The sequence below is a fragment of the Papilio polytes genome, unplaced genomic scaffold, assembly GCF_000836215.1.
Source record: "Papilio polytes unplaced genomic scaffold, Ppol_1.0 DF821845.1, whole genome shotgun sequence".
NCBI classification, from domain to species: Eukaryota; Metazoa; Arthropoda; class Insecta; order Lepidoptera; family Papilionidae; genus Papilio; species Papilio polytes.
The window spans coordinates 3,299,831-3,327,789 of NW_013527359.1; the positions used below are offsets into that span (position 1 = coordinate 3,299,831).

The window sequence follows — 27,959 nt, forward strand, 5'->3', positions numbered from 1 at the left end:
CAAAAATTGATTTTACTAGCAATATCGCTAATTTAATATTGAATAATTAGTCCCTCTGGACAGAACTCTCAACATTATTATTACATATGCAAAAGCAATGTGATAAACGACTAAAATTAGTTTATTTCACCTAAAAATTATCATAAAAATAATGTAGAAATGAAACATTGGGTGAGACTAAATCGTGGGTTACAAAAACTTAGGTCGGAGCCGGCATGTGTGCTCATCGTTGATTGTCGTGTTCAGATCCAGCAATACATGCTCCGCGGCAGCCGCCACGCTGCAGAAGCCTAATCGTTTGCAAGTATTTTTGCTATAATTTGTCTTAATGAGAGTTAGATTTATTTTTTTATTTTTATTTTTTTTATTAATTCGTCTAAAATGATCGTATTCGCGGTCGATTGGGGTATAGTACAATGACGGAATGCTTATCCCTCGTATGGAAGGACCGCGCGGTTATCGTAATTTTAATAACATTCCATGGTCTTATTTATTGTGTATATTATCAGTTATTGACTTACATATTTTTCATGTAAGGCTGTCGGTGTAGCTTATGATAGTTCGTAATATTAAACAATATAACGCGTCTAGATCTTCATTGTGCCAGCAGTTTGTGTTAAGGGATTTTCGTACTTATAAATAAGTGATATTGCTTTACGGATCCGAAAAGTATTCGAAATTATAGCAAAAATAGAAACGTGTAATATATGTAAACTTTAATATCTAAATGTTAATACCATGTATTTGATAACGGTTTAATGGTCATGTGTTTTTATACACATGTGAAGCTTGCAATAAGCGAATCCGAGTTGTAATTGCTAGCTACCATAAATGTCGTGATTAGCCAATGCTATTTTCTGAATATCTCTGTATGCAACAAACAGAATGTATTTATATATAATGTGCGACGAATGGATGAGTGTATATGATTTTTCTATAAAAATAAAACTATAATTGAGAATATTATAAATGTGTTTGATTTTTACCATATCCCAAATATTGAAGCTTGTATAAAAATTTATTTACCATTTCTAATGCTGCACAAATATTTGTACCCTAATTTCACCTTTCCCACACCACATTATTTACCCCATTTACCTTTGACTTTACCGCTATTCTATTTTCTACCCACCATCTTTCAAATCACATAAAAAATAACCACACTTCATTCTTGTACTGCCACCTTTTACTTCCTTGTAGTGAAATGATAACGAAAATGTGATCGTAAGAGCAGGCGCACCCCGTTGATAAAACGATCGCACAACAGTTGTGCGATTGTCGATTGTTTCGCAGCCAATTCAACTGTTTAGTTGTCCAACTCTAAATCTTCTTTTACTTCTTCTACTTAAAGCGAGACTAAACAGTTGACCGATAGTTTAGTCAAAGGTGTGCGCGCTTTTAAAGTTATAATCAGTAATAACACAATATAAAACAGGCCCCTGTCCTAGAAACATGAAAATAAATATCCCTTTAAGAAAAATACATTATGCAACGTGAACTTTTAACATAATCTCAACATTCTGGGACTTAATTTAAGATTTCGACAGATCTGTGGATAGACCTTGACACAATTAACAAAATTGAAAAAATGGTTTCCAGATAAACTTGCGTAAGTAATGTACTTGCAACATAAAAATTGGTACGAATGAGATCCCTGATGTAAGTAAAGGTACGATGGTACAAAATTAAAAGATTTGTAGACTAGGTTAACGAGCAATTGTACATTTCAAGGTAAAGTACGCAAAAGTAGGTCGGCATTGTTACATCAGGGAAATGTGTCCGGAACTGGCAGATGAAACAAAACACTGCTTATAGGCACGATTAAACACGACATAACATTAATTAGGAAGAGAATAAGCCAGTAAAATAGAACAGCTTTCCAGTTATCGAGAACATTCATGTCAATATGTTTCATAGCCAATTTTTTATTATGCCAGTAACTAATTATTTTATTATGCCAGTAACAGTCACAAAATCAAATGTAGTGCATTCTACTTGCGAGCTATGCCAGTTAGCTCACGCACATTTTGCAGCTGGTACGTGCAAGTACATGTTACTTGCCAAGAATGCCAAATGAATGACTATGACTATGTAAACATGATTACCGGGCGTTTGACATTTTTCATAACCTTAGCGACTTTTTATACTTCTTAGTATTATCAATAGAGATTATAGAGTTCATAACAGTGGGCTTGGCCGCGGACGTGCCTATTGCGAAGTTTTCAATGCTCCATTGGCCGACTCCAGCCGTCTTCCGCGTCTCACCACGCCACCATTGCGTAACGAACAAACCAGCCGCTCAATTGATAACTTTAACATCCATTGCCTCTTACAAACTTGGAGCTTTAACTCCTATCGGTAAATAAACGTAATGTAAATTGAAGTCTTGGAACTCGTCTACTTTGTGTCGCGTCTAGTTACTTTAATAGTAATAAATTCTATATCCTAAGATAAAACAAGTTTAAGGGGAACTGTATTTCATCCTGAAGTAGTTTCTTGTGCAAACGTTTTCCTGCGACTTGCAAAAGTGGAACGTTTTGGTTCCCTGCTTGCTTGTGCAATTCAAGTATTAATTACTGTTATAACTTAATATTTGTTAATATGTTGCGTTTTTTGTTATTACGTAATCAGTACTACGTTACTAAAGATAATAGTTTTGTAAGTTTTTTTCAATTAAACAAAATATGATTTACATCTCTAGCTCTTTGTCTTGCTGAACGCTTTATATGAAACAACAATATTAAAGACATTTGAAGAAACAATCTCAATTGAAGTAGTAAAATACAAACACTAGGGAAGAGAAATCATTCCTAATAAAATGACTCAAGTAGGTATATCGAAGTATGTGTCCTTAAAATAACAATAGCAAATTGAGGAAATGTAATATAATAAATTTAAAAAATGGTGTATTTTCATTTCAACGTTATCAAATTTAATAATACGTAGTCTAACAAAGGAGATCTTCGTTGAATAGGTAATAATACTCTATTCCGAATACTTTATGTTCTCGAGGAAGGGACGGCTCAGCGTTCTAATATAAGCTTTATCTTGTAAGTTTTATACGAAATTAATTCGGGAAAAACTCACAAAGAAATGCAGGAAAGTACTAAAAGATTAAAGTTTCAAATTTCAGTCAAATATCATTTATTTCTTTAAAAGTTGTACCTAGAGACCTAGTTAGTGACTAAGCGGGTCCCTTAGTGTTGATTAAGTATTAGCATACTATCACGTAACTATGTAATAAGCTAAGGTAGACTATACACGATTAATTTTAAAGTTTTCAGGCCAATTATGTTCTAAAGTACAAGTAATTATTAATACCAAGAAGCCAAGACATAAGTTATGTTGTACTTAGTTAAAGCAAGTTGGAGCTTAAAGTGAGATTAGAATTACTAATATGTTATAATAATACGCAAAGGGTTTAATTAAGCTTAGTAACTTAACCCCTGTATTACTTAGCTTTTTATAACGAAGGGTTTTCTCGGCGTACGCTGGCAAAACCAACGGAATATAAATGAGATGAGGTTTGTATTTTTAAATGTTTTTTATGTGGTAAAATGTTCTTCCGCAAATCAAACCGACAGTAAGAGCGCATGTACACATTTGACTAAAGTTTTACACAACTGTTTAGTCTTGCATTGGTTCCTATGAGCTTATATGGTGGTGCGCACACTACTCGATTTTTAGTTCTGCAACTAAACAGTTGGGTTGCGAAACAATCGACTATCGCAAAACAGTTGTACGATAGTTTAGTCAATGATGTGCGCTCTTAAAAGCCAATTAGCCTTGTTAACGGCAAGTACGGATTCCAAAACATCCAAATTAGAAATCCTTAACTAATGCTGTCTTCTAGCAGATGAAATTGTTATTGAAATAATTAGTTGTAAGAATCGTATAGATTTTTCATAGTAAAAAAATATGTCGTTTTCCTTTTTATTAGGAGTATGTAAGTCAAATAGAAATATATTTTTGCACCCGTTTGTCAACGTCAAAAGCCTGTGTCAGATAATATGCGATGTGAATTATGATGTGCGAAAATAAGATCGATGTAGTAATACTAAATGGGAAAGAATCGAGATAATACAATATGAATGGTTAGAAACGCAACTGTATCATTAGCGCCTCTTTTATAACCTTGCATTTGCACATATAAAACATACTTGAAGAAAATCTGGAGGGTTTCATATCGATTGAAATCTACTCTAAAGCCCGACACATATTCTCAGTTTTAACTGACAATTGTTACTGTACAATCAACCTGTTTATTTAAAGTTTTGCCTGCACACGCATAGTTGATTAAACAGTTCAACTTTTCATCTAAAAATGTCAGCACTCAGCATCTGTAACCAGCTTAAAAAGTTTCGAAAAAACTATCTTGATAATAAAGAAAGTATTTCAACTTAATAACAGTTATTTAAACAGTTAATAAAGTCATTTTTCCACAAAAAAACGACGATTACCAGTAATTTTATTGCGCGACGCCTCAGGGGTTGAGGATGTCATTTGTCCTGCCCGGCCGCGTCCCATTCCTTCTTTGTTATTCTGCGTCGCTCTCTGCTACTAATTAAACTTTCGTGACGTCCAATTAATTTTATTGCCCAATAGAAAGCTTTAAGCTTGTTGCAAGTTAAACATTTGCAACGATAATGCTGTGGAATAAACCAGAGCTTTTATCCTTGGCACGAATTTATTCGAACAATCTAAACTCGATTTGTAGGAAAATTCCAGATGTTTTGTATAGTAATAAATTAATATAATAATATAAAGAACTAAGGTTACACATGTATTGTATTTAATACTTTATATACTTGCATTTTCGCTTCATGTAAATAGGTTACAACTTTTGAAGTTACGAGCAGCGCTTTTATTAGAAAAAGGCAAGTAAAAAAAGACGATAGAGAGGAAACTCTTCAAGTAGTGACTTATTCACAATAATAGATTGCAACATCATTTTGTTAGCGGCAATAAATTCTCTATTGTCACTCTTGAACCTAAGATGACCACAGATGTCGTTGCGTAAGTCATAACAAGCGAGGCAAATGTTAGGGCTGAGCGCAGCTAGGCAGCGTGGCGAGGTAAATGATATTAATTCTGTGCAGTACTTTCATACCGGCCGGCAGTGTTCGTACAAACGCCGTCGCACGCGCAGCCCCGGCTTTACTTTCAGTTTTTATTGACGCACGACGTTTTCTTACATTTCCTTATTCGTCGATTCCATGTATATTGAATTCGGGTAAAAAGTGGAATTTACATGTTGCTGAAGGGTCTACGCCCTGGATTTTTATTACAAAATTTGGTACGTTAATTATTTATTAAATTATTTCTCTACATTTCTAATAATTTATTTAACAAGTGGAAGAAAAATTATGACTTTCTCGTACTTATAAGAAAATATACTAGAATTAAATGTTAATTTGGCTAGTAACAATTATGTATGTTTATTTTATAAAACGAACTTTAAATCGACCAAAGTATTATTCTAGAAAAATGTACGCCTGAAACTATTAAAGCAGATTCAGAGACTGCCAATTATTTAAAAAAAAATCCTTATATCATACTAATCAGACTCATTCTAATACTAAGTTTTTTTTTTTATCACGTCCGAATTCACAGGCAAAACCAATTAGTTTATACTAATTCTTATGAATACGTACTATACAAATAGATTACTAAGATAACATAAGTCGTGTTAGTGTCCAGCTTGTCTAAGTTTACAAGCCGCCTAAGTGCAACGCCCGTTGTCGGAAAAGAAATTGCTCAGTATTGCGATGAAAAAAACTATTTACCATATGTCATAAGCAGCATATACGAGTAATTATATACGAGTATGTGAAGGCCGACTAACATTTTATGCTCTGAAACCTATGAAATTGTTTTAATTATGCCGATTTATGCAACACAAATATTTTTTTCACTGAACTGAACCTTAAGTGCTCATGTTTTAGTATTAGTCAACTTTTGCTTTAAAAAATTGTGGCGAAAATTTCTAGATTCACGAGTCCGTCCTCCTTAGTGTAGATTCAGTGTAAAAAACACTAAGAATCCCTTAGTGACTAATTAAAGTCTCTGAATACGGTCATATTTGTAAAAATAAAATAGTTTTACATGCCACTACTATTTGCAATTTCGTAACACGATGTGCAAAATGTCAGCTGCTTGTTACTTGTGAAAACAGAACGCTTTTGCAAGAATTTGTCATCAGCACTCCACTATCTCTATTTTACAGTAAATTTTACGAAACAGCAATTAGATATCTTTTTCTGTATATATGAAATGGATCCTGCGATTAGTTTGTTGAGAAGAGCTTAAGCGATTCTTGATGTGCTTAATCTGAAAATAATTGTTTTGAAATCATAATAGTAAGTAACAATAATTTTATTTGTTAATTATAATAAAAGTAACTAAGCAGAGACATCGTCAGCGTAAAATTAAAAAAAAAAAACAAAAAGTAATCGATTATCAATAGTAATTTGTCTGCATTCAAAACTTCTCTATTCAGCCGTTTCAGTTACAAGAAAAATAAACTTGACTGCATCCATCTAAACCTATTTATAATACTAGCCGATTGTACTTAATAGTTACAATTATTTTTCCGCATCTTGTGAAAGTAATTAAGACATACGAGTAAACAAACAAAACACTGACACTAACGACATCTAATTCAATCTGTTTAGAATTAAAAGGTGTTATAAGAGTTAAGTCGAAGAAATTTGATTAATCATGAGGCGAGTAACTGTTCACGGGAAGTTAATTAGCAATCTGCCAGCTGTGAACTTACAGCGTTGTAAATGGCAGCCTCGATACCGACATAACAAAGTTTGAAGCATTTCAGAGCAAGTTAAGAAATTTGTAATAAGATCCAAAGATTCAATTAAGCTGAGTGTTTAATACTTAACATTTAAAACTTACCTGCTAACTTAGACGTAGATTAACGTAACTTTCGAAAGGGCACGTGTTTTTTGACAGCGATATTTACGTTAACCTAAGGTATTACGATGAAAAAGCAAATTGACACGGAGTCTTGAAGCCACTGGATAAAAGCAGCACTAATTCATATCTATTGCAGTCTAACGGTGATCTAGAAATACGTAATAATCGATGTTAAATTTATTATGATGACCTTCTTAACTAACATTTTCCCTTTTCAACACTCGAGTTACCGATTACCGTTTTTGGATAATAAAAAATGAGGGTACCTGCATTGATTTCATTGTAAATTATACGGAATTATTACTAATCGATTTCGATATTTCGATACTCGAAAAGTGTGTAATGTTATCATAACAGTATTAATTAGCCCAACGAAACTGAAGTCAAGCGATTGCGTCGAAACATTGCGTAAAGCGAAGCGAAACAACGCGCCTTCGAGTCGCGCTCCATTACATACCGAACATTTACGCCACTCGTGTGTGAACAAAAAATACACACATGTTTAATCAATTCGCACATTAACCCCTTAAATGTATGCCACGTCCGTTATAGTTACGTGGAAGCCCCTCTCTACATCTAATAGGCATTCAAACAGACGACACACAGAACGAAGAGATCTCTTTAAACAAGATCTCGCTATGAACTTTCACCGGATTGCCGGTTTGCGAATAACGAAGATGTCTCATTGTTACGTCATCAAACATGATCTCTTAGCTAACGTCACAGGGATATAGTAGAATTCAATGTATAACAATTTGTGAGGATTAATTCCTACGAGTACAAAAAACTAAGAAGTGATCGTGACTATCAGCTAAGCATTAACATAGCTGCTAAGCAAGTATCTACAAGCATGTTGTTTTGAGTCTCTTCTACAGATGTTAAAAAACACTATTCCCAACAAAGGCATCACTCTTTGTTTCTAGCGGCTTGTAAATGCCCAATCATTTTGACAACTCTTGAAAAGACATAAAAGATCTTACAGAAAATGTTTTGTACTATGCTGCATTAACAGGGTCTCAGCAAAGGGAGTGTTTGTCCGTGAGTAATGAGTGCCATTAGCCCACCAATAGCCCGCGGCCTGTCGCAATGAATCACTCCATTACGTCTTCAGTTCGCGCCACCTTAAACACATTTCGGAGATTTCGTTTGTAAGCAATTTATTCATTCATTGTCTCCAAAGTTATCGCCCTTGGGACCTTTCACCCTTTAGAAAGCGTCGTAATTTTTCCTAAAGGTTTATGAATGTATAAAAGTAATTTATATTTATGATATGCTTTAAAAATGCTGTTACGCTTTTCTACTATTCTTATCAAAGTACATTTTTCACTACGGATAGCTACTTAATTTTATAATAAACTATAATTTTTATAACCTGATCGAACTCTAAAATCTTAATATGAGTAGGTTAATAGAACATTTTGATTATCATTGTTCTAAGAAATTACAACAGAATAAAGTTTAAGGTTACAAAATAATAACAACGCGTATTACAAATAAACTTTCGAACATTACATTAAATACAAAATACTCCATTTATAATGAAATTCTACAGACTTGCATCATGCATGTTTTACCAAGCTTTCGTAAAATTGCTTTGGTAATATATGAATATGCATTAATATTTTTCGAAACAATATTTAAAATATAATAATAAAACTCGCTTAAACTCGATAACATGTCTGTACGATTAATCTGTTTGTATTTTAGAGTGCATTTGAATGCATAAATTAAGACTATATTGCATGCTTTCGAAATGTAAAAGTGAAATGCACGTGAATATGAACGGAAGTTGCACAATATTTTTGTTTTCGAATAAATAAGTTTCAAATTATTATAGGATCGCTTTAATCTCTACAAAAGGTCAGAAAGTCTTAGATAAGACGAAAACAAGGAATATGCGAGGTCGAATGTGACCGTAGAACATCATTTTGTTGGACAATCTTACTAACAACCCTGAATGTAATTTACAAGCACTACCATTTGCAAGGGGCCGCCAGTTTTTGAGTGAACATCTAATTCAAGACATCTTGAATCAAGGCAAACTTTTTGACAACTCTCATTTTATAAAGTGTACACAAGCGCATTATAATTTAAATCATGTAACCGTGTGTACACAACTTAACATTAATAGAAATAAGCTCAAGGCAAACATATAAAAACTTTAAATTTAAGAACATAAACAAGTGAGTAATGCAATATACAAGGTGATTGTGCTTGTGTGGTGTCAATGTACGGTACTACTCGTATGTTGCAACATATCAAGGTTTTATGCGCTTTTAGTTAAAGCATATGTATGTCTTTATTTGAATTTACAACTTTTAGCTATTATTGCAATGAAATTACAAAAAGTACCAGGACTTCATAAACGGAGTGATGTAGTTCAAATGATCTGGCAGCAATGGCAAATTAAAATTTATCGAATATTGTTTTGCAGACTCCTGCCAGTAGTTGGTGTTATAAACTATAGAGAACGCATTCTGTGGTTTATGGTTTGCATTAGAATTTCAAAGACGTTTATCGTAGACATACCACAATTCACATTGTTGTGACAGAGGCAAACCGCAAGCTATGGCGTATTCAATGAATTTAGGTCAACCATACGTGTTGTCTGTCAATGTTTGATGAATGACCCTTCATTGAGAACAAAGAACATGCATTTGCTTATAAACATAAACATATTGTACAAAAGTAAATACGTGTAATTATAATTAGCATTTATATCTTTTTCGTAAAAATAGCTTTAAAGAACGAATAAAGACGGTTAAAATAGCAAAATTCCGTTGCAAATTATGGTTTGTTTAATTGTAAATTTCAAATGACAATATACCGATACGAAACATTACATGGTTACTTTTGTTATCTGTACATAAATCGAGGATAACAATGTTTTTCTGGTTTCCCTTTAAGGGGTAAACTAAGTGACAAAATTCGAACTTTAATTATGAAGTGAGAAACGAAAATAATTTTCCCCGTCAAGTTTCATTTTCACTAAAATAATTCATAATTTTAAACTGTATTACAAAATAGTATTCCCTCGTTGGCGTTAAATTGAGTTTTGTTATTATGTTCTTTATTGTGATGCCGACCTGGCGCGAGGCTCGGTTCAGAATTAATTTTTGAATTTTAAAAAAGTATTCAGATTTTGTTAGCATAATCCCTATGAGTCTAAAACGTTTTGATAAAAACCTGAATAATTTAATACATTCCAAAATTGGGGCCTATGATTTTTGTTATTTTTTTATTTATTTCTTTTATTTTTTTTATTTTAATTATTATTTAAATTTGAAACTAAAAGCTTCGCTTCAACATATGCATAGTTGACATATGTAGGTGTACATTTTCTGTTGTACATAATTTAGTTTTTCCAACAGTTTACGACATTTTGACCTCTACTTTTAAGATAGTTTAGAGTTACACGAATATGCAAAAAAAGTGAAACGTCTCTGTTTCCATCTCTACATTCCGAAACCGATAATTTCTTCACAATGAAGTATAATTAACGACTAAATGTTTTAATTATACTTAATGCATAATATTAGAAAACCATTGGCGCTTTATAGTTAAATTACATAAAACGTCAAAACAGATGACGATAACAACACATTTTGGTCAGCGTTTGTTCAACAACCAACCAACAACGCACGTTTGGTTCAACAAAGGACGTTTTGTTCAACTCAAAACGCCAAACAACGCGTTGTTAGCTCATATATGGCACAGAGAAGCTCGAGCTTGGCCTAAATTAAGAATGACTAGGCCTCAACCAAAGTAATCCAGTACGGATTGGTTTTACATTTAAATATCTTCGTGCCTACAGCAAAAACGAAAATATCCTATGCAGATAGGTAAATAATCCATCCAATTCATCTTAATAACTGTAAAATCCGTTAAATCTTAAATGCCGTAAGACTGTACACAAGGTACATAAAGTGGTACGTATTCAATTATATAACGTACCGGTTTGTTGCTGTACCGATCAGCGCCACGGTGCTCTGCGCCTCACTTCTACATAACGAGATATCTGGAAAGCTATTTTGTAAAACTTGCTAAAGCGACACATTTTTTTTTATTTTAAAACAAACCTGTTAACTTCCGTGTCATGATTGGAAAGTAATTAAAAGTTTGTTGTTTTAATGCAATATTGTTGAAATATTACTGGCTGAAAATAATTATATCCAATTTATGAGAATTTATTTACTTTTTAAATATCGCATTAATGTTCCATCTAGAAGTTATAGGTTAAATAATAAAAGGTGCATCTTTGTAGTAAGAATAATCGTGTGTAATTAATCACTAAAGTTTCCTTTAATTTATTGTTTACATAGAAAGATCATTTCATGTAATCAATAACATTATCCATATTGTAGGTATATCTCTAACATTTCTCATACAGATAATCAGCAAAAGAAAAATATAATACAATGTATAACGTAAACATTAAATTGTACACAAAGTATTATAATGTTATATTTTTTTTTTATTAAAATAACATTAAGGTCAAGATTTTTGAAAGGTTTCTATACCAAACGAATCTTACTGAACAAGTTGAACGTCGTTTTACGTCCTCCCTGACCGCACTTGAATCAAGATGCTATCGTTAGGGAGCGAAAGTGACTACTGGAGACTGGATACAAGATTTCCTCCCAGGATTGCTTTGACTACATTTATAAAAAAATCTTTTTAATCTGTTCAAAGTTTTATCACACAAAAATGTTTAATTTAATAAATAAAATATAAAGAAAAAATGAAAAGAAACATCTCTAGGCATGTTATTAGATACCTAAACCGGGGCGAAAGTTTCAAATTTTTACATAAGAATTTAATTTTGGAACCACAGCCGAGAAGAGTATTTTCCCCTCTTTATCACATTTTTGTTACACGAATTATCACTTGCTGCAATAGTGAAGTGGTTGGAATGAAGTCTGACATTTGTAATTCATGCTTTGCCACCGTTCGAGGCAGAAACATTAATGACAGTGCAAGCTCGCTCGCGCCCTCTGTGCGGAACTCTCTCGTAAATATTAATCGGGGACAAAGTGAATTCTCAACAAAACAGTACAAAGGAGAAATTTAATATAATCTTTGAACTTTGTTGCGAAATTTCTCTCCACAATGGAGCGGAATTGACATCAAAGTTACGTTGACATTAATTTTAATGCAAAAAAAATTGAATACAAAAGGAAACAGGTTGTAGTTATTTATTTTAAATGAAATACCAAAATAGTCGGTAAATTTTATTGGCCATGTGCAATATAAAAATTATAGATGACATTGATGTTTGAAACTCGATAAAAATTATTGAAACAGTTTACCCCAATAAAGTTAAAGTTGCTTAAATTCTTTTGATTAAAAGATTAGCTTTTACCGCGCGACTTCATCCGCATGAAATTTTTATTTTGTTTACATTTGTCAAATTATCAATGACATGACATGATGACAACCTTGCTTCCTTAATGTTGGCAACAACTTATGGTCTCTTTCCCCCATTAAAACACTTATATACTTAAATATATTTATCCAATATATTTAAGTATATAAGTGTTTTATTAAAACTTTTATTAAAAACAAAATTATTCAAAAATACAACGTAACTGCTGACATCTTAGGCAACAAAGAAGTGTGTGTTTACGCTTTATTATAATATAATAGTACAGATAGATTACGCATAACATAATCTCATAACATTAACCTAGTTCATAATGAGGATCCGTTTAACATTGCTAACCTGTATAATGAACTGCTATTATTTCTTTTTAATTAACATATAACCGTTTCACGTTAAATGTATTTCATAAGTAGTGATGAAACGTTGTAACGGCTATAAAATTAACTATGTGTTTATAAAGTACGCACTTTCTCATAGTGATTTCGCAAGTCAGTGTGGTATGTAATGAACGAGGCGTAGCTCTGATCCCACGGTAATTTCCAACTCAGCAGTCTCGTCGGATGCAATCGATTCGCTTCCGGAACAAGGAAACACTAATGAATACTTTGTTCCGATGTTTATTAGAACACGTATACTAATGGAAGTTTACAAATATCTAGATACTAAACCCAATTTTGTTTCATTTTGATCTTAAAACACTTTAATATTTCAGTTTAAATAAACAGAACAGAATTTCAAATATCAAGTACTCGTATATAGTTTTTAAATGTAAGTAATCAAGGAAGGAAATTAAATTTAATAGGTAATATTTAACCAGTAAAAATATAAAATGTAGCGGAGTTCCTTCGGTAAGGTATATGAATAAATTCTCAGGGCAGGGGCTTCCGCTCTCGCCTCGTAATGAATGCTCGATGGATGTAACAACCGGGAAAAAGTTTGAAAAAACAAAATTAAATATTAAATAACACGGTTAAGAGGAAAATGTCTTAAGTTGCGAAATAATTTGGTAATGAAATAAATATTTTAAATCAAACATTTTTATTTCATTCTGAAACATGTCAATTCTGTTACAGTTTAGTTTAAATATTTATTTGGATGTAGTAATAAAGATTTTGTTTCACTTATAAAATCAAGGTTTACTCGCATTCTATTCTTAAATGTTTGATTACAGAAATAGACTGAGATAAATTAAACTTAATTTCTGTCTAAACACCTACAGCTTTACAAATAAACGCGGTATAAATAATACTTAGGAATAAACTGAGTATAAGCAAATATTAGTACAACTTAAACTTTATTCCGCGTTTATTTGTAAGTCTACTGAGTTATCAAGATATTAAAATACATTTTTTCAATAATAACTATTCTCTTTGTTACAGGAAGAACATGGTCGTCCATTGTCAGTGTAGAGAACTAAGATGTCATTAGTAATTTAGTTCTCTCAAATGTGTGTTAATTCTAGTACAATGTATAAAACAATATTAGTGTTGTTTATCTCAGTGTTGTGTGTGGTCAGTGGTGATGTTAACTCTACGGAAGGGCAAGGGTCTCGTATGGCCTGGATTAAAGGTCTGGTGGACCACCATGACTGGCTGGATGTGCTTGATAACGTGATTTTGCCTGATCAATGCGCGTCCGAACTCAGGCGATATGTGATCGCGCTAAACAAAGGAGAACTGTGGGCTTCTAAAAGTGAGTATTTTTTGCAGTAATGACTTGATATATTTTTTAGGTTATGCTTTATATTGAATTCCTACATATTCTTGAACAGTGTGTTTTCTGCTACTTATTAAGCAAAAAAAAGTTTTAATAATATTATTCTACACAAACATTATAAAGAGGAAAGATTTGTATTCTTGTATGTATTGAAATAACTCAAAAACGACTGGGCCGATTTTAAAAATTCATTCACATTTAGAAAGGTAATTTATCTGCGAGTAACACATGCTATATTTTTTAAATTCACGCGGGCGAAGTTGCGAGCAACAGCTAGTAGTTTATGTTTTTGAGCATGTAGAACGGCATAAGATAAAATAAAAATTGGGTGTAAGATTGCTACATGAGAGGTTAAAGAAGTCTAATATTTTCGTTTTGTACACAATACTTTGTCTGTAAACATATTTGCAAACGTTGCGATTTTTTTTTAAATTTAAATATAAAATAGTAGACTGTGATATCCTTTCAATGTAGTAAATGTCTTCAATTCAATAACCTTGTTATTTTCCAGATGTGATCTATTCTAATCTGAATCTAATTTCATGATGACAATGTTACCGTAATGAAATAAACCGACAAAACACAGTATAAAAATGAAATTAAAAACAAATTAAAAAACGAAAACGTTTAACAATTGAATTATTTTAAGATGTTTCATTATAAAATAACCTTAATTAAAATAACCTTCTAGTTTCTAGCTATGTATTACCAAGGTTAGTTGCGACTCTCATCCTAAAAGTTATTTAGTGCTTATTTAAATATTTATAGAGAGCGGGAGATTAGTGTTAGAATGTCAAGGTTTATAAAAACTCATTAGTCAGTTAAGAGTTACAATTAAAAAAAAGAATCACTTTTTTAATTGTTATTAAAAAAAAGTTAAAGATATTGCGTCTTGTTAAGAAAAAACAACATAATTTCAATTTTAATCTTTCTAATATTATAAACTAGCTTTCGCCCGCGACTCCGTCCGCGTGGTATTAATAAAAAACAAAACCATGTAGTCTATGTGTCCTTTCAGACTATCCTCTACATGTATGCCAAATTTCATTGAGATCCGTTCATCAGTTTAGGCTACAAACTCTAACAAACATCCAGCCGTCCATCCATCCATCCGTCCATCCATCTAAACTTTCACATTTATAATATTAGTATGATGTGAAAGTTTAGATGGATGGATGGATGTTTGTTAGAGTTTGTAGCCTTAACGGCTGAACAGATTTCGATGAAATTTCGCATAGATGTAGAGGATAGCTAGTCTTATAATAACTTGTACGGTTAAGGTTAACCGTAACCTCAGAAAAATATAAGTAAGTTAGTATTTCTACGGTGATTGTCCAGTTAAGTACATTCATATCCATAACTCTTAATGACTTGAAGAATAAGAGCTCAAAGTGTTTCATTACACGCCCGTGTGCGGTAACATGAGGAAAACTGCGGTTATCTTCATGCAACGCTTTTATATGTTACTGTTGCAAACGTGATCTACATAATAACATACAAATTATTTAAAAAAACAACGTATTTCAATTGTTATTGTTAAAGTCATAATGTTTTTATTAATCGCTGAAGTTTATTCCGTCCTTGAGATCGATCCGAAAATTACTTTGTATGAAAAATATGTAATCCTAGTTTAAACGATAGATTAAGTTTTTAAATCACTTCAGTTTTTAAACGGATTAAATCATAATAAAATGGTTTAGAAATGTTAATTAAAATTACGACAGATGAGCAAACCTACTTAAAATTTTGTAAAGATTTTGACCGTAAAATAATATTATTTATGATCTTCAACATTTTTGTTTTTGTTAAGAGAAAATTGTCAGAATAATAAGACCCTTTCAGGTGTTTCAATAGATCCTAAAGCCCTCCCATCATTTATAGAGCACGCTCCAGATTTCCATTTACCACCTTCTATTAATTTAACTATTTTATACCTATTGGAATATCGTCTATTATAAAATTAAGTGGTATATATTTTTCATGTACATTGAATGCTTTTTAACATACCGCTTATTATATTTAAATCTTGATTACTTTCTCTTCAATAGTATCGCTGTTTCTCGGAAATCGAATCACTGCCAACGGAACGAAAGTCGAACGTTTAACTACTCTCAATTTGCAATTTGGTAGTCGTAAGCATTAAGTGCGGGCGCACACTATTGACTAAACTATCGCACAACAGTTGTGCGATTGTCGATTGTTTCGCAGCCCATTTAACTGTTTAATTGCACAAATGAAAATCGAGTAGTGTTCGCAGTTCTCACCTCCATATAAACTCATAGGAATCAGGGACTAAACATTTGTGCCAAAGTTTAGTCACAAGTGCGCGCGCCCTAAGAATTATGTGCAAACAAAAAAGCATAATGTGATTTGATACTTGAGGCGCGTCGTAAGTTTAGCAAATTCCAAAACTGTAAGCCGGTACATAATTCTAAATTACTCGCTATTATTACGAGTATAAGATGCAAACTATATAACGGTTGGTGGCTACCTTAATGTTTCCTTGTGGTTAAAGAGGAAATACAGGATAGGGTTCCCTACTTCCCTTTACAATTTTTTGATATTTCAATTGTGTTGTGCGCTCTCATGCTTACGAGCAGCCAAAATTTGAATGGCACTATAGTGGTATTGTAATTTTAAGTGGATTGTTTGTTCTTCCTTTTATAACTTTAATCATCTACATAATATATCTATTAAAACAGAATAATCACGTCAGTGAAATCTTTAAAGTAATTATAGTAAGTACCAAGATGAAAAAAGCACTAGTTTTGCAAACGATATGACAAACTTCTACTAGTTACCATATAATGCTATGTAATATTTATATCTTGTTAGTTCTAGTGTATTTTAAAAATACTCCAAGAGAAATCTATATTGCTCAAGCAATGTTATGTCACAACCTGTTTCTATTTACAGAACTAGTTTTGTTTGCTCATGAATGAAATTATATATAAGCGGCTTATATACAACTGGCCTGTGACTATTATAAGATCTATGGTGAGCGGGTTATTGCCTTACTGACCTCTTTACAGAACAAACTGTCTCACAGATAAACGAGTTTTAAATTGTTACGTAGATTAATCGGTTGGATGTAGTTATGAGAAAACGTTAGCAGTTTATTTGGTTTGGGCTATTTTGATAATTAGCAAATTTTAGTAACGATGTGTACATTACTAATTTTTACCTCCTCTATCAGTTTATGTGTACATCAAAGGTCGATAATGCATATTTAGTTCCTTTGGTATTGTGAATATCAATAGCATCGCTGACCACCTGTGTTCTCACCGTTTATCCCCTTTTCCTTATAAAAATATACCTATGTGTTTACGACTAGACGAAGGAAGACGCATATGTATCAAGCTTTTGTAATTCATAACCAAAGATAAATAATGCTGTCAATTCTAGATATCTAGCAAACAATTTACATCTGCATCTCTACTTGATCCCACTCCCGAAAGGTCAGCACGCCAGGTTTTCGTTCCCCAAATAACTGTATCATCCGTCATCTGTCATCAATTCCTTTTTGATCATGTCACCTCTCAAGCAATCTACCCCCCTCTTTCTGGGTCTTTCTCGCAAGCCAGTTTATCACACAATTTTTGCATGTCATTCAAAGTTTCACTAATATCTAAAAGGATTAGGCGTCGTAGTTGGTAAATGTCTTCAGTAATCTCTTTGGATGGAAAATTAATGTAATAAATGAAATTCTGTAACTGAAAGGATGGTGAAATATTACGAAATAAATGTAAATGTGCGCGTACCAATCTTACTGCCGGACTCAGTTATTGATTGATTACTATATGTCTTTAGTGCAGCTTTAGTGTAAATCTGTACTAAGGGAATGCTTTGTAATTAATAAACTTTAGGTAGGTAAATTAATTACATAGCGATATTGCGTAAAATTGTTTTGTTGAATATTTCTGTCGTCGGGTGAAAGCGTTCGGAATACGTTGTACGTACAAAATTAATTGTGCAAATTTCGGTATAAAATGTACATGAAATTACTTTGTAACGAGAAATTGTATTGCTTATACATTAAAACATATTATCATTTACATTTTTACTTTCAAAAATTCGGAAAACATTGCTTCTGCATATTTTTACATTACATTTGGAAACATTAATATTATTCACATTTCATTATATCGGCCACATTCGAATCTACATAATGTAATTTCGACATTTTTTGTATCATAACCTACCACTGAATTATGGAACCATTGCGACCTTTTAGTTGAAAAAGGTTCTAATAAGTAACATTTATAGGGAACTTGCTAAACATCTTCACATAATATAAGCAGGTTGGAACGAAGACCGATAATTTAGTTAACATAGTTTTTAAACTCTGTGTAGAAAGACTCAGGCCAAACTTTCCTTCGACTTTTCACTTCGACTGTATCTACATTGAGGGTATTTACTAAGTTAATCTGCTATTAATTGCTTTTAAATAATTATTGGGTAGTTGGCTCGTAGTCGGCATTCGGTCAGTCAGTCGCGTAGCCATGTGGTCTCATGGTCGTGTAGCCGTGTAGCCGCGTGGTCGTGCGGTCGCGTGGTCGCATGGGGCATGTTAGCAACGAGCACTGGCCTGTGACATAATACAGCCGCGCGCTCGCTTGCGCAAATCGCGCATAATGTGTAAATCACAATTTCATAAGTAATCCGTGAAAGTGAGCAATTCTTTTCACTCACACGCACATTGCGGCATTGTTTGATGTTCTACGTTAAACTTGATTATGTTATTGATACTCGTAGATTGTTTTGAGAATTACAGTTGTACGGTTTTTTTTATTTATTACACACTACACTACACAATTTGAGCTTTGTATACCGTCTTATTGACAAGAATATTGTCTGTTGAAATGTAAGCGAATGACATTGCTTAAAATGTAATAGAAATCAGATTTTTTAAAATTTGATAACAGCAAACTGTAGTCAAAACTAATAAAACATTACACATTTATATTAAGTGAAAATTTTGGTATTAAAAACTATACCATTAGTACTCGTACTATATTAAAAACAGTTACCAAAGTACGTAAGCGTTTATACTCTTTAGCAATTCTCGGAATTAAGCTTCGAACTTTCATTATAAAAACATTTTGTAATCTCACTTGGAAAGTCCAAGGCTCAATCTGTCACCTATTACTACATCATTTCGAACTAAAAGTCAAAGACCCTTTGAGTCATTTCATACATGTCACAATTTAATATTTACGACTTATTTTATCGTCTAACAGTACCCCTTACTTTGTTAAATAATTTTACTAAGCAAAGTTACTACATACTAATATTATAAATGCGAAAGTTTAGATGGATGGCTGTTACTACGTATCACAAAAACAACTTAACTGATCTCGATGAAATTGTGCACACATATAGAACATAGGCTATATGCTATTTTTTTTAATTCCAGCAGATGGATTCGCTGTCTACATCTAGTCCTAAATCAGCATAAAAAAATCAAACTAGGTTATTTATTGATGGAGTTATCTAATTGTAAAAGTCTTTTTCTTCTCTTTTTATTATAATTAAATATTATATTAAAGGTCATCTTTGTAACTATCAGACTGTGAACTCAGAAGCAAGCGACGCCATATCACAGTTGTATGAAGATAGTGAGATTTCAATTCTAGACCAGTTTGACGTATTATAGAGAAGGGAAAACTGTGCGTTCTGTAAAGGAAAAGTGGCGGGAACCTGTTATTATGTAACGTGTCCTACTGCCGGTGTTTATTTACGTTAATATATGTATTTAACATACGTATGCGTATTTACCATTCGGGCGACGGATCGCATTTCAACTGATGACAGAAAGAGTTAGAAATTGTTAGCTGTAACCGTCAGTTATCACTGTCGAATAAAATGTTTCAAGGCACATTTATTATTGAAGATTTTTTTTTTCTAAGTTCAATTTATATTTTTTTCCTTTTTTCAAACTAATGGCAACAATCAGTACTAGTTACCAATCTGTCGGTTGTTTCTTTCTTCTAAATTCAAATTTCTCTCTCACAAACAAAAAACGATCACTAAATCCATTAGATGGTGACGTAGGCATAGTCATAATTCATGTTTATATTGTAAAAGAATAATTATGGCTAATAATTCCATCCGTGATAGTAAATTCATCTTTCAATAATTTATCACCCTAATGGACTTTGAACAGTTTGATCCGTGCACAAAAGTGAATGTTTGATCACAGGGTAACTTGAAATATAAATTAATTAACCTTGCTGATTTATGAACAGCTGTTATATTAATAGTGTAACTTCTTGCGGAAAGTAATTTCGGTTAAAATCCCATCAGACCTATATTATTACTAATTTAAAACGTAAATATTAATAATAGCGTTGAAACTATTTAAGTTGTAATTTAAGTTAAATGTGCGTACTGATCGAAGTAACAAGATGTAATGAAATACGTTACACGGTGAGCATTCATGCAAACAGTACATAGATGGTAACGGGTAAACTAGGGATCAATGGGCGCAAGATACGAACGTAACACCTCGTAACGTTGGTCAGTACGCACCTTAATAAGACTGAATTATTCTTGTCGAGTAGTGTACAAAGTTCGAAAGCCCTACCACTTATAGTTACAAGAAATATACGTTGTTAAGCTTGTTCGTGCGTGAGATTTAACCTAAAAGCTTATTCATACGATTACTAAATTTTAATTACCATGTACACAAAGCAATGGTCATAGACAATTCGATTGTTTTGTTAATAGGAAATGCAACATTAGAAGGGAGGAGTTAACTGGGACAAAGTACGGCCGTGGCACAGATAAGACTGCAGTAGACTTTAGTTTAAACTCGCGTTTATAATCGCAAGTCATGGATTATTTCATAAAGCTTGCATTACTTTTCTACTCTCTAATATTGATCAACGGCTCTTTATATTCGCTTCTTAAAAACAATTTGTGCCTTTTAAAAGGAAACATTTATTATTATTGATATACTATTATAGTTACTATTGTTATCATCTTTATTTCTTATTTTATAAATAATACATTTTACATGATTTGATTTTACATATTATATAAAAAATAGAGCACCACCGGCTGTGGAATCCGATGATTCAAGCAACCAGTGGTCAGGGATGCAGGGACGGAGGTTGTGAGGACAATAAGTGCGGTTTCTAAAAAAACTGCCTTTTGATTCGGGCCCTTAATCTTAGTTAAATGATTATTATATTACAATTTACTCTATAATTTATGTTTTGATCTTACTTTTAAATATCATTTACTTTTAGACTGTTGTAATAAATATGAAAGTTTATTCTCACCTTAGAGAGAGATAGAGGAGTGACAGAATGAAGATTGTTATTGTTTTATTCACCTTGTATTATTTATCTGCAGTTTAAATAATTAGATATAGTAATTAATTTCAAATTAAATAGTTTTCTAGACAATTTAATATAAAATAATGTTTATAGGTTATTTAAGAACAATTTAACTTAGCTTAGATTATCTAAGTGTACTCATAATTTGTACAGAACAGGTTGAAATACTTAAAACTAGCTTTCGCCCGCGGCTCTGTCCGCGTGGAAGTAGATAAAACAAAAGTGAGTAGCCTATGTGTTCTTCCAGATTATCCTCTACGTCTATGCCAAAGGCAAACCTTGCGACTTCGTCCGCGTGTAATTTAAAAATAGCCTATGCTACTCACAGATAAATACCTTGTTAATGGTAAAAGAATTTTTAAAATCGTCCCTGTAGTTTTTACGTGAATCATACAAACAAAAAATAAAAATCTTTTCTGTTTATAATATTGGTCTATGATATACATTTGTATTTTAATAAAACCATTATTAAACATAGAATATCCTATTACGGAATGCAACTATTAAGGAATGTAATAGTTTTATCTTTGAAATAGCATCGACCTGATTCCAATGCAGGCAGACAAGTGCATTTGTGTTGGAAAAACGTTCCATTACTTCTATCTGAAGAGCATTTACGTTGATCAAACGACGCTCCTTCGAGACATTGCGCCGCTTTTATTGCAGACACGGAGATAGCAGTTCTATTTTTTATTACAATAATATTATAACATAGTTTCAAGGAACTTCAACTATGATTCATTACGTTAGTTGTAGTTGCAATAATTTGTATCGTTTTTACCGATACCGATACCGATAGTCGAAATATCGTTTTTACTTCCTTTTACCTTCAGTTTCTCTTGTTTAAAATATTCAAGCAAACAAAAGAGATTTTGCGTGATGACAGTCATGTTTGATGATAGATATCCACGATTTGTATGTGTTAATAATATAACTAGCTTTTGCCTGCTACTCCGTCCGCATAAAATAAATAAATAGCCTTTGTGTTCTTCCAGACTATCCTCTACATCTGTGCTAAATTTCATGCAGATCCGTTCAGTCGTTTAAGCTACAAACTTTAAAAAACATCCATGTAAACTTACGCATTTATAATATTAGTATGAACTATGATTTGTATGATGTGTAATTTGAATTAGAAGACCAACTGACTTTAAATAATATCGTTAGAGGCACTGAAAGTAAGAAAAACAAATGCTATTCTCTGAGAGTATCCGCGCTAACTTTAATCCGAACAATGCCAGTCCGTTATTTCAATGGATGAAAACTTGGTAGTTCCTTTTTAATTCAACAATAAACATGTTGAGAAGATGCCAGAGAAATGCAAGTTAAATAAAGAACAAGTTTAATTATTACACAATTGTGATGCTACAATTTATGAATGCAGCGAAACGGAATAACAGATTAAAAATAAAATAGATGTTAGAGTTTGAATTAATTGAAAGGGATTTTTATATTTAAAAAAAACAACAAACGTTACAAAACATAAAATACATTAACTCATTTAATTAAAAAGTCTAATATCATACAATGCGAATGTTCAGATAGATGGATGGACTGTTAGAAGGTAACTCCAGAACGGCATCTTTGTCTCAGCAAAAACTAGTATTAAATAAAATTTAGATCGTATGTTGTATTCTACTTTAAGTTTAGTCAGGCTAAACTACTATTAAAAAAGTTGTGAATAAGGTTTCTTTCATATAGTCCCGGTTTTCTTCAATCGACGCCCGATCAATTGGTCTCACGATCGAACTCATAAATGTCTTCGTATACGAGTTGAAAAGCCAGCGACGTGATAAAAGAACCCAAACGCTTTATGTGCTTTATGGGTTATTTATTACATGCATTTTAAAAGCGAATACAGCTGAATAGTTCAGTTGACTTTTCAACATTAAAATTCCAAAAAAGGTGAAAACTTGAGGTACGAAATAATTATGACCTGATACAATAATGATGCTTTGTTGTAACGATTTTTTAAAACTTTGTTTTATTTTTATTTTACGTTGAAGATATGTATTTCATAGTGAAGCGTTTTGTTGTAAAATAGATCAACACTGGAATGAGATTCATTTCAAAATTAGTATTTAGAATATATTAAGACTTTAAAGTGTTTTGTTAATACAGAAATTAAATTATATGATTTATCAAGGTATAACTATATTTTTTTCTATTTTACAGTTTTCGACGCGTCCGGTCAATACAGTCCAAATATCCTGTTCGGCAACGAGTACTGGCTGGGCTCGCAAAACGCGTGCGCCGACCTGCAGCTACGCCAATACTATGAGCAGACGCCGCCATTCAAAACGACGTTCTTCGTCGCCAAAATCAACCTTACCGTCGACGCTGATCATATGCCACAAGTGAGATATTGTCTCTTTGTTTATAATATTTCAGCAGAAAAAGATAATTATAAAATTAGCGATATTTATTCTTGCGTACATTGATAGTGCCTGCACGGATATACTTCACAGCCCGCATCGTTATCAGCTTTACAGGACAGCTTTCTACACTTGTAAGCATTCAATAAAGAGCTTTTGTTATGACGTCAAATACAGCGATAGCGGGCGTTTGGAACAATAGCGGCACCAGTATAAAATTTATGGACAATCGAGTTACAAAATAAATACACTTTTTATTTAGTAAATACAATGTGATATTGTACTTACTAAATAAAAAGTTTGGTTTAACTTTCATTTCAATTTTAAAAAAATATATTAGAACTAAATATTTCCATCCCAGATCGTGCCGTTTGTTTTTAGAATCGTGTAATAAAGAACTGAACTTAGTCATAAATCGGGCTTTAACTTTTAGAATGGACGGAATCTAGGTAAGTCGAAGCTCGAAGTTCACTGGAGAGGGAAATAAATTTTCTAAATATGAAAAATTTTAAAAGTTTGAATTGAATTTTAGTTAAGATTTTATTTAAAATCAATCTAAGAATTATTAGTAAAAGAACTTTGAAATTAGTTGTCAATTGCAATTCTAAGAAGTGAAAAAATCATCCTTCCTTTCTCGGTAATTGTATAACAATTTTGCAGCGTTTTGACGCCTATCCAATCCAAACTGCATTGCAGTTTTCACGGCTTATTTTTATAAAACATTCTTGTTTTGTAAAATATCTGTATACCAAAAATACTGGCTTATAAACTTGTCCAACAAAATGTGTATTATTATTTTCAGAGTAGATTAATGTTAGTTGGCCAATGCGTACCTGCGTCATGTAATAACACTAACATAGAAGCAGTGTTTGCACTCGCAGAGGCTACGGCTACAAAGAGAGCACAGGATAATGGTATCACAGCTTCCTTCAGTACTCTATACGTGCGCCCAGTGCCTGGACCGTATAATTTATTCGCTGATATCAAGCTACAAATACTAGGGTATGATTATAATTCCTAATATTAAATTCTTTTGTATCTAAATGACATGTATCTTCATTTGTGAAGATCACAATAAGAAGTGAAGACGTTTCATCTTGAGATTCAAAGGACAAGTCCTTTTGATTCTATTGTCTTGAGGAATCAAACATTTTGAAGTTGCTTCGAAATGTTCTTTGTAGTTCCTTGAAATGTCAATGGATTTTTACATTATTGACTTTATGTCTTAGTTATGTGAAATATGAAACACGATGTAATCATCGTGATCACACTTATTTAGGTAACATTATGGTGCACGAATTAGTCCAACAAACCTTTGATTTCCTCGCTGTTTCTGAATATGTTTTGCTTGCATTACTTTTACTAATCTTTTTCATGTTTTAGGTCTGTTATGATTATTGTAGCGTTGTGGATGTTGGTGGCGTCCTTCTACGAGGGTTACTTGGAGCGGCGGTATCGTAAGACCGCGCAGTTACGAGACCTTGAAGCTCGCCAGAACAACAACTATAAACCTTCTGTTGGTACTTTCGTTTTGTGCCCATTAAAACGCTGTTTTACTCTTTATCTTAGATATGCTTAATTATTTTTGTCTTACATAAGTATGATAATGTTTTTATGCGGATTTTTTATTATATTCCGTGTTATTTGGTAAAATGGCAATATCTTACCTTTTGTTATTGTAGTGGCAATTTAATATAATCTTAGATTTTGCAGCCAATAACAAATTTGTCAGAAGATGAAGAGAAAACAGAAGATGATGAAAATAAAGAGTTACGTCGTGATAAATGTGGTAAGTTTTTCAAGTAAATAAAGGATTTTAAAACTATTCGATGAAATAAAAATACAATTATTTTTTTAAAACATTTATTTTATGACTTAGAAGAAAAAGTACCTACCAATAATGTTGTAACTACTAATTGGCTGATTCTGTTTTTCATTTCAGGTGTTTGGGCTGAATTATTATTGTCATTTTCGATACTATCGAATGGCAGAGCAATCCTAAGCACTCAGAAACCCAATGACGGAGCTCTCACTTGCTTACATGGGATGAGGTATTAATATTTTCATTTTATTAATAAATCATATTTGAGGGACATCAATTTCGTTCACAAATTTATACGCCATTCAGTCCTCTCCTCATCTAATTCTCGGTCGCTTACATATCAACGTTTCTATTAAACTTAATAAAATTCCACCTCTCAAAGCGTCTCGAGAAAAACTCGTTATCAATTGGATCAGAATTAAATAAGTCTGTCGTCTGAATGTCCATATTTTAAGAATATCGTTAGTCTCAATTTGAAATTCTATTAAACCACCAAATAGTTACTTACTTTTTTTACGTAAATATTGTAAAACTTAACCTCGAAACTATCATTTGATTAATTTAACGTATTCAATGTAGATTTTTCTAATTACAATTGTGTTACTATTTCATTGTTTGCAGATTTATGTCAGTGATATGGGTGATAATGGTTCACACGTACTTGACCGTGTGGTACATCGCTGACAACAAGACGATGAGGATCGTCACAGAGAGGAACTTTTTATACCAATCCGTCGGCAACGCCTCCTATTGTGTTGATACATTCTTCTTTATTAGGTAACCCATTCACATATAAAGTACTTTTTATTCTAGACCAGACCATTATTAACATATATTAACATTCTTTGTATTTATTGCAAAGCTCTAACTTCCAATAGCCAGCAGTGGAAGTTAGAGTATGCCATTATGTGGTTCACGACAATAGTGGAAATGAATTAATAATAATAATAAAAAAATAAAACTACTTAATTATAAACAGAACAAAACAAAATTTACAAAAACATGTTAATGAAATAAAAAAAAAGAATTCTTCGCGAAAAGGAGAAGGCTCAGTTCAGCACCAGTCACTGAAGACCGTGCTGCTTTTCAGCCACCCCTTAACTACATGGTTCAGTTCATACAGGGATAGTTGAGATATAAATTAGAGAGATATTTTTGTTATTAGCTTATATTCATATGGATTAAATTAATATTATTTTCAGTGGGTTGCTTGTAACAGTTCTATTCTTAAGAAGCGAAGACAAAGCCGCCGCACGAAGACTTACAACAGAAAAGAAAGCAAACGTTGACATAAACAAGAACACAAATGGTTTTACAAATTCGGCTCTGTCAGTTTCTGTGATAAGTCAACAATCTTTCTATGAAGATTTGCTGGACCAGCCAAAGAATAGTGTATACTCGAAGGGAGAAATATTTAGAATGGTCAAATCGTTTTTCGTATTAGTAATGTATCGTATAGTTAGATTAACTCCAGCGTACGCTTTTGTGATTGGTTTGAATGAAATAGCGTTAAGATATACGCATGATAGGACAGTATTTGAGCCGGCTATCTATGACCATATTACGTGTGATCTCTTCTGGTGGCGGAATCTCCTCTACATCAACAATCTGTTCCCTCAGAAAGAGATGTGCATGGTGTGGTCCTGGTACATGGCTAATGATACGCAGTTCTATGTCGTAGGAATCATATTGTTACTGATATCAGTAAAGTAAGTAACAGTGTTTTAATATTTTTTGCAAAGTTGTAGTTGTAGTTTTTTTTTTTAAAGTGTCGTTGTATTGTATATGTTTAGAGCGCGCGCACAATTTTGACTAAACTATTTCACAACTGATGATTATTATGAGCTTATATGGAGGTGCGCACACTACTCGATTTTTACTTTTACAACTAAACAGTTAAATGAGCTGCGAAACAATCGACAATCGCACAACCGTTCTGTGATAATTTAGTTAAAGGTGTGGCCCCGCTCTCGATGTAAGAATATATGGAGTTAAAATAACTGCCATCTCATTATTTCAACAGACATATAAAATTTGCGATGGTATCACTCATAATGTTGCTGGGAAGTTCTTGGGCGACGACAATCTACATATCAGTATGGTACCAATATAAGGCGCGTATCCAGGAACCCTTCGAAATGTTTGATCCGTTGTACGATAAGCCGTGGTCCAGAATAGGTCCCTACTTAATCGGTAAGTACTACTCTCATTGACTATAAAGTAAACGTATGAAGCGATCACATTCTGTTTTATTGCCTCAATCGATCCCTTTTATAAAGTCGTGAAAGTTCCTTTTATGAGACTTGGCTTTACTTATTAGATTGTTATGAATTATCCGCGTGTTACAAAATGTCGATTATTTTTAGTATCTTCAGAAAATACTTATGTAT

General features: G+C 32.6%; 1 protein-coding gene across 1 annotated transcript in view; it reads left to right on the forward strand.

Moving 5' to 3' along the window:
- The first annotated feature begins 5,070 nt into the window (after nucleotides 1-5,070).
- LOC106108142 (nose resistant to fluoxetine protein 6-like) overlaps nucleotides 5,071-27,959 on the forward strand; it is a 25,483-nt gene continuing 2,594 nt past the window's right edge. Inside the window, exons 1-10 of the mRNA XM_013289231.1 lie at nucleotides 5,071-5,296; nucleotides 13,693-14,005; nucleotides 23,548-23,729; nucleotides 24,550-24,749; nucleotides 25,131-25,263; nucleotides 25,461-25,536; nucleotides 25,690-25,798; nucleotides 26,191-26,346; nucleotides 26,772-27,278; nucleotides 27,593-27,762. Of these exons, the coding sequence (XP_013144685.1) occupies nucleotides 13,759-14,005; nucleotides 23,548-23,729; nucleotides 24,550-24,749; nucleotides 25,131-25,263; nucleotides 25,461-25,536; nucleotides 25,690-25,798; nucleotides 26,191-26,346; nucleotides 26,772-27,278; nucleotides 27,593-27,762 (1,780 nt within the window). The 5' untranslated portion in view covers nucleotides 5,071-5,296; nucleotides 13,693-13,758. The remainder of the gene's footprint in view (nucleotides 5,297-13,692; nucleotides 14,006-23,547; nucleotides 23,730-24,549; nucleotides 24,750-25,130; nucleotides 25,264-25,460; nucleotides 25,537-25,689; nucleotides 25,799-26,190; nucleotides 26,347-26,771; nucleotides 27,279-27,592; nucleotides 27,763-27,959) is intronic.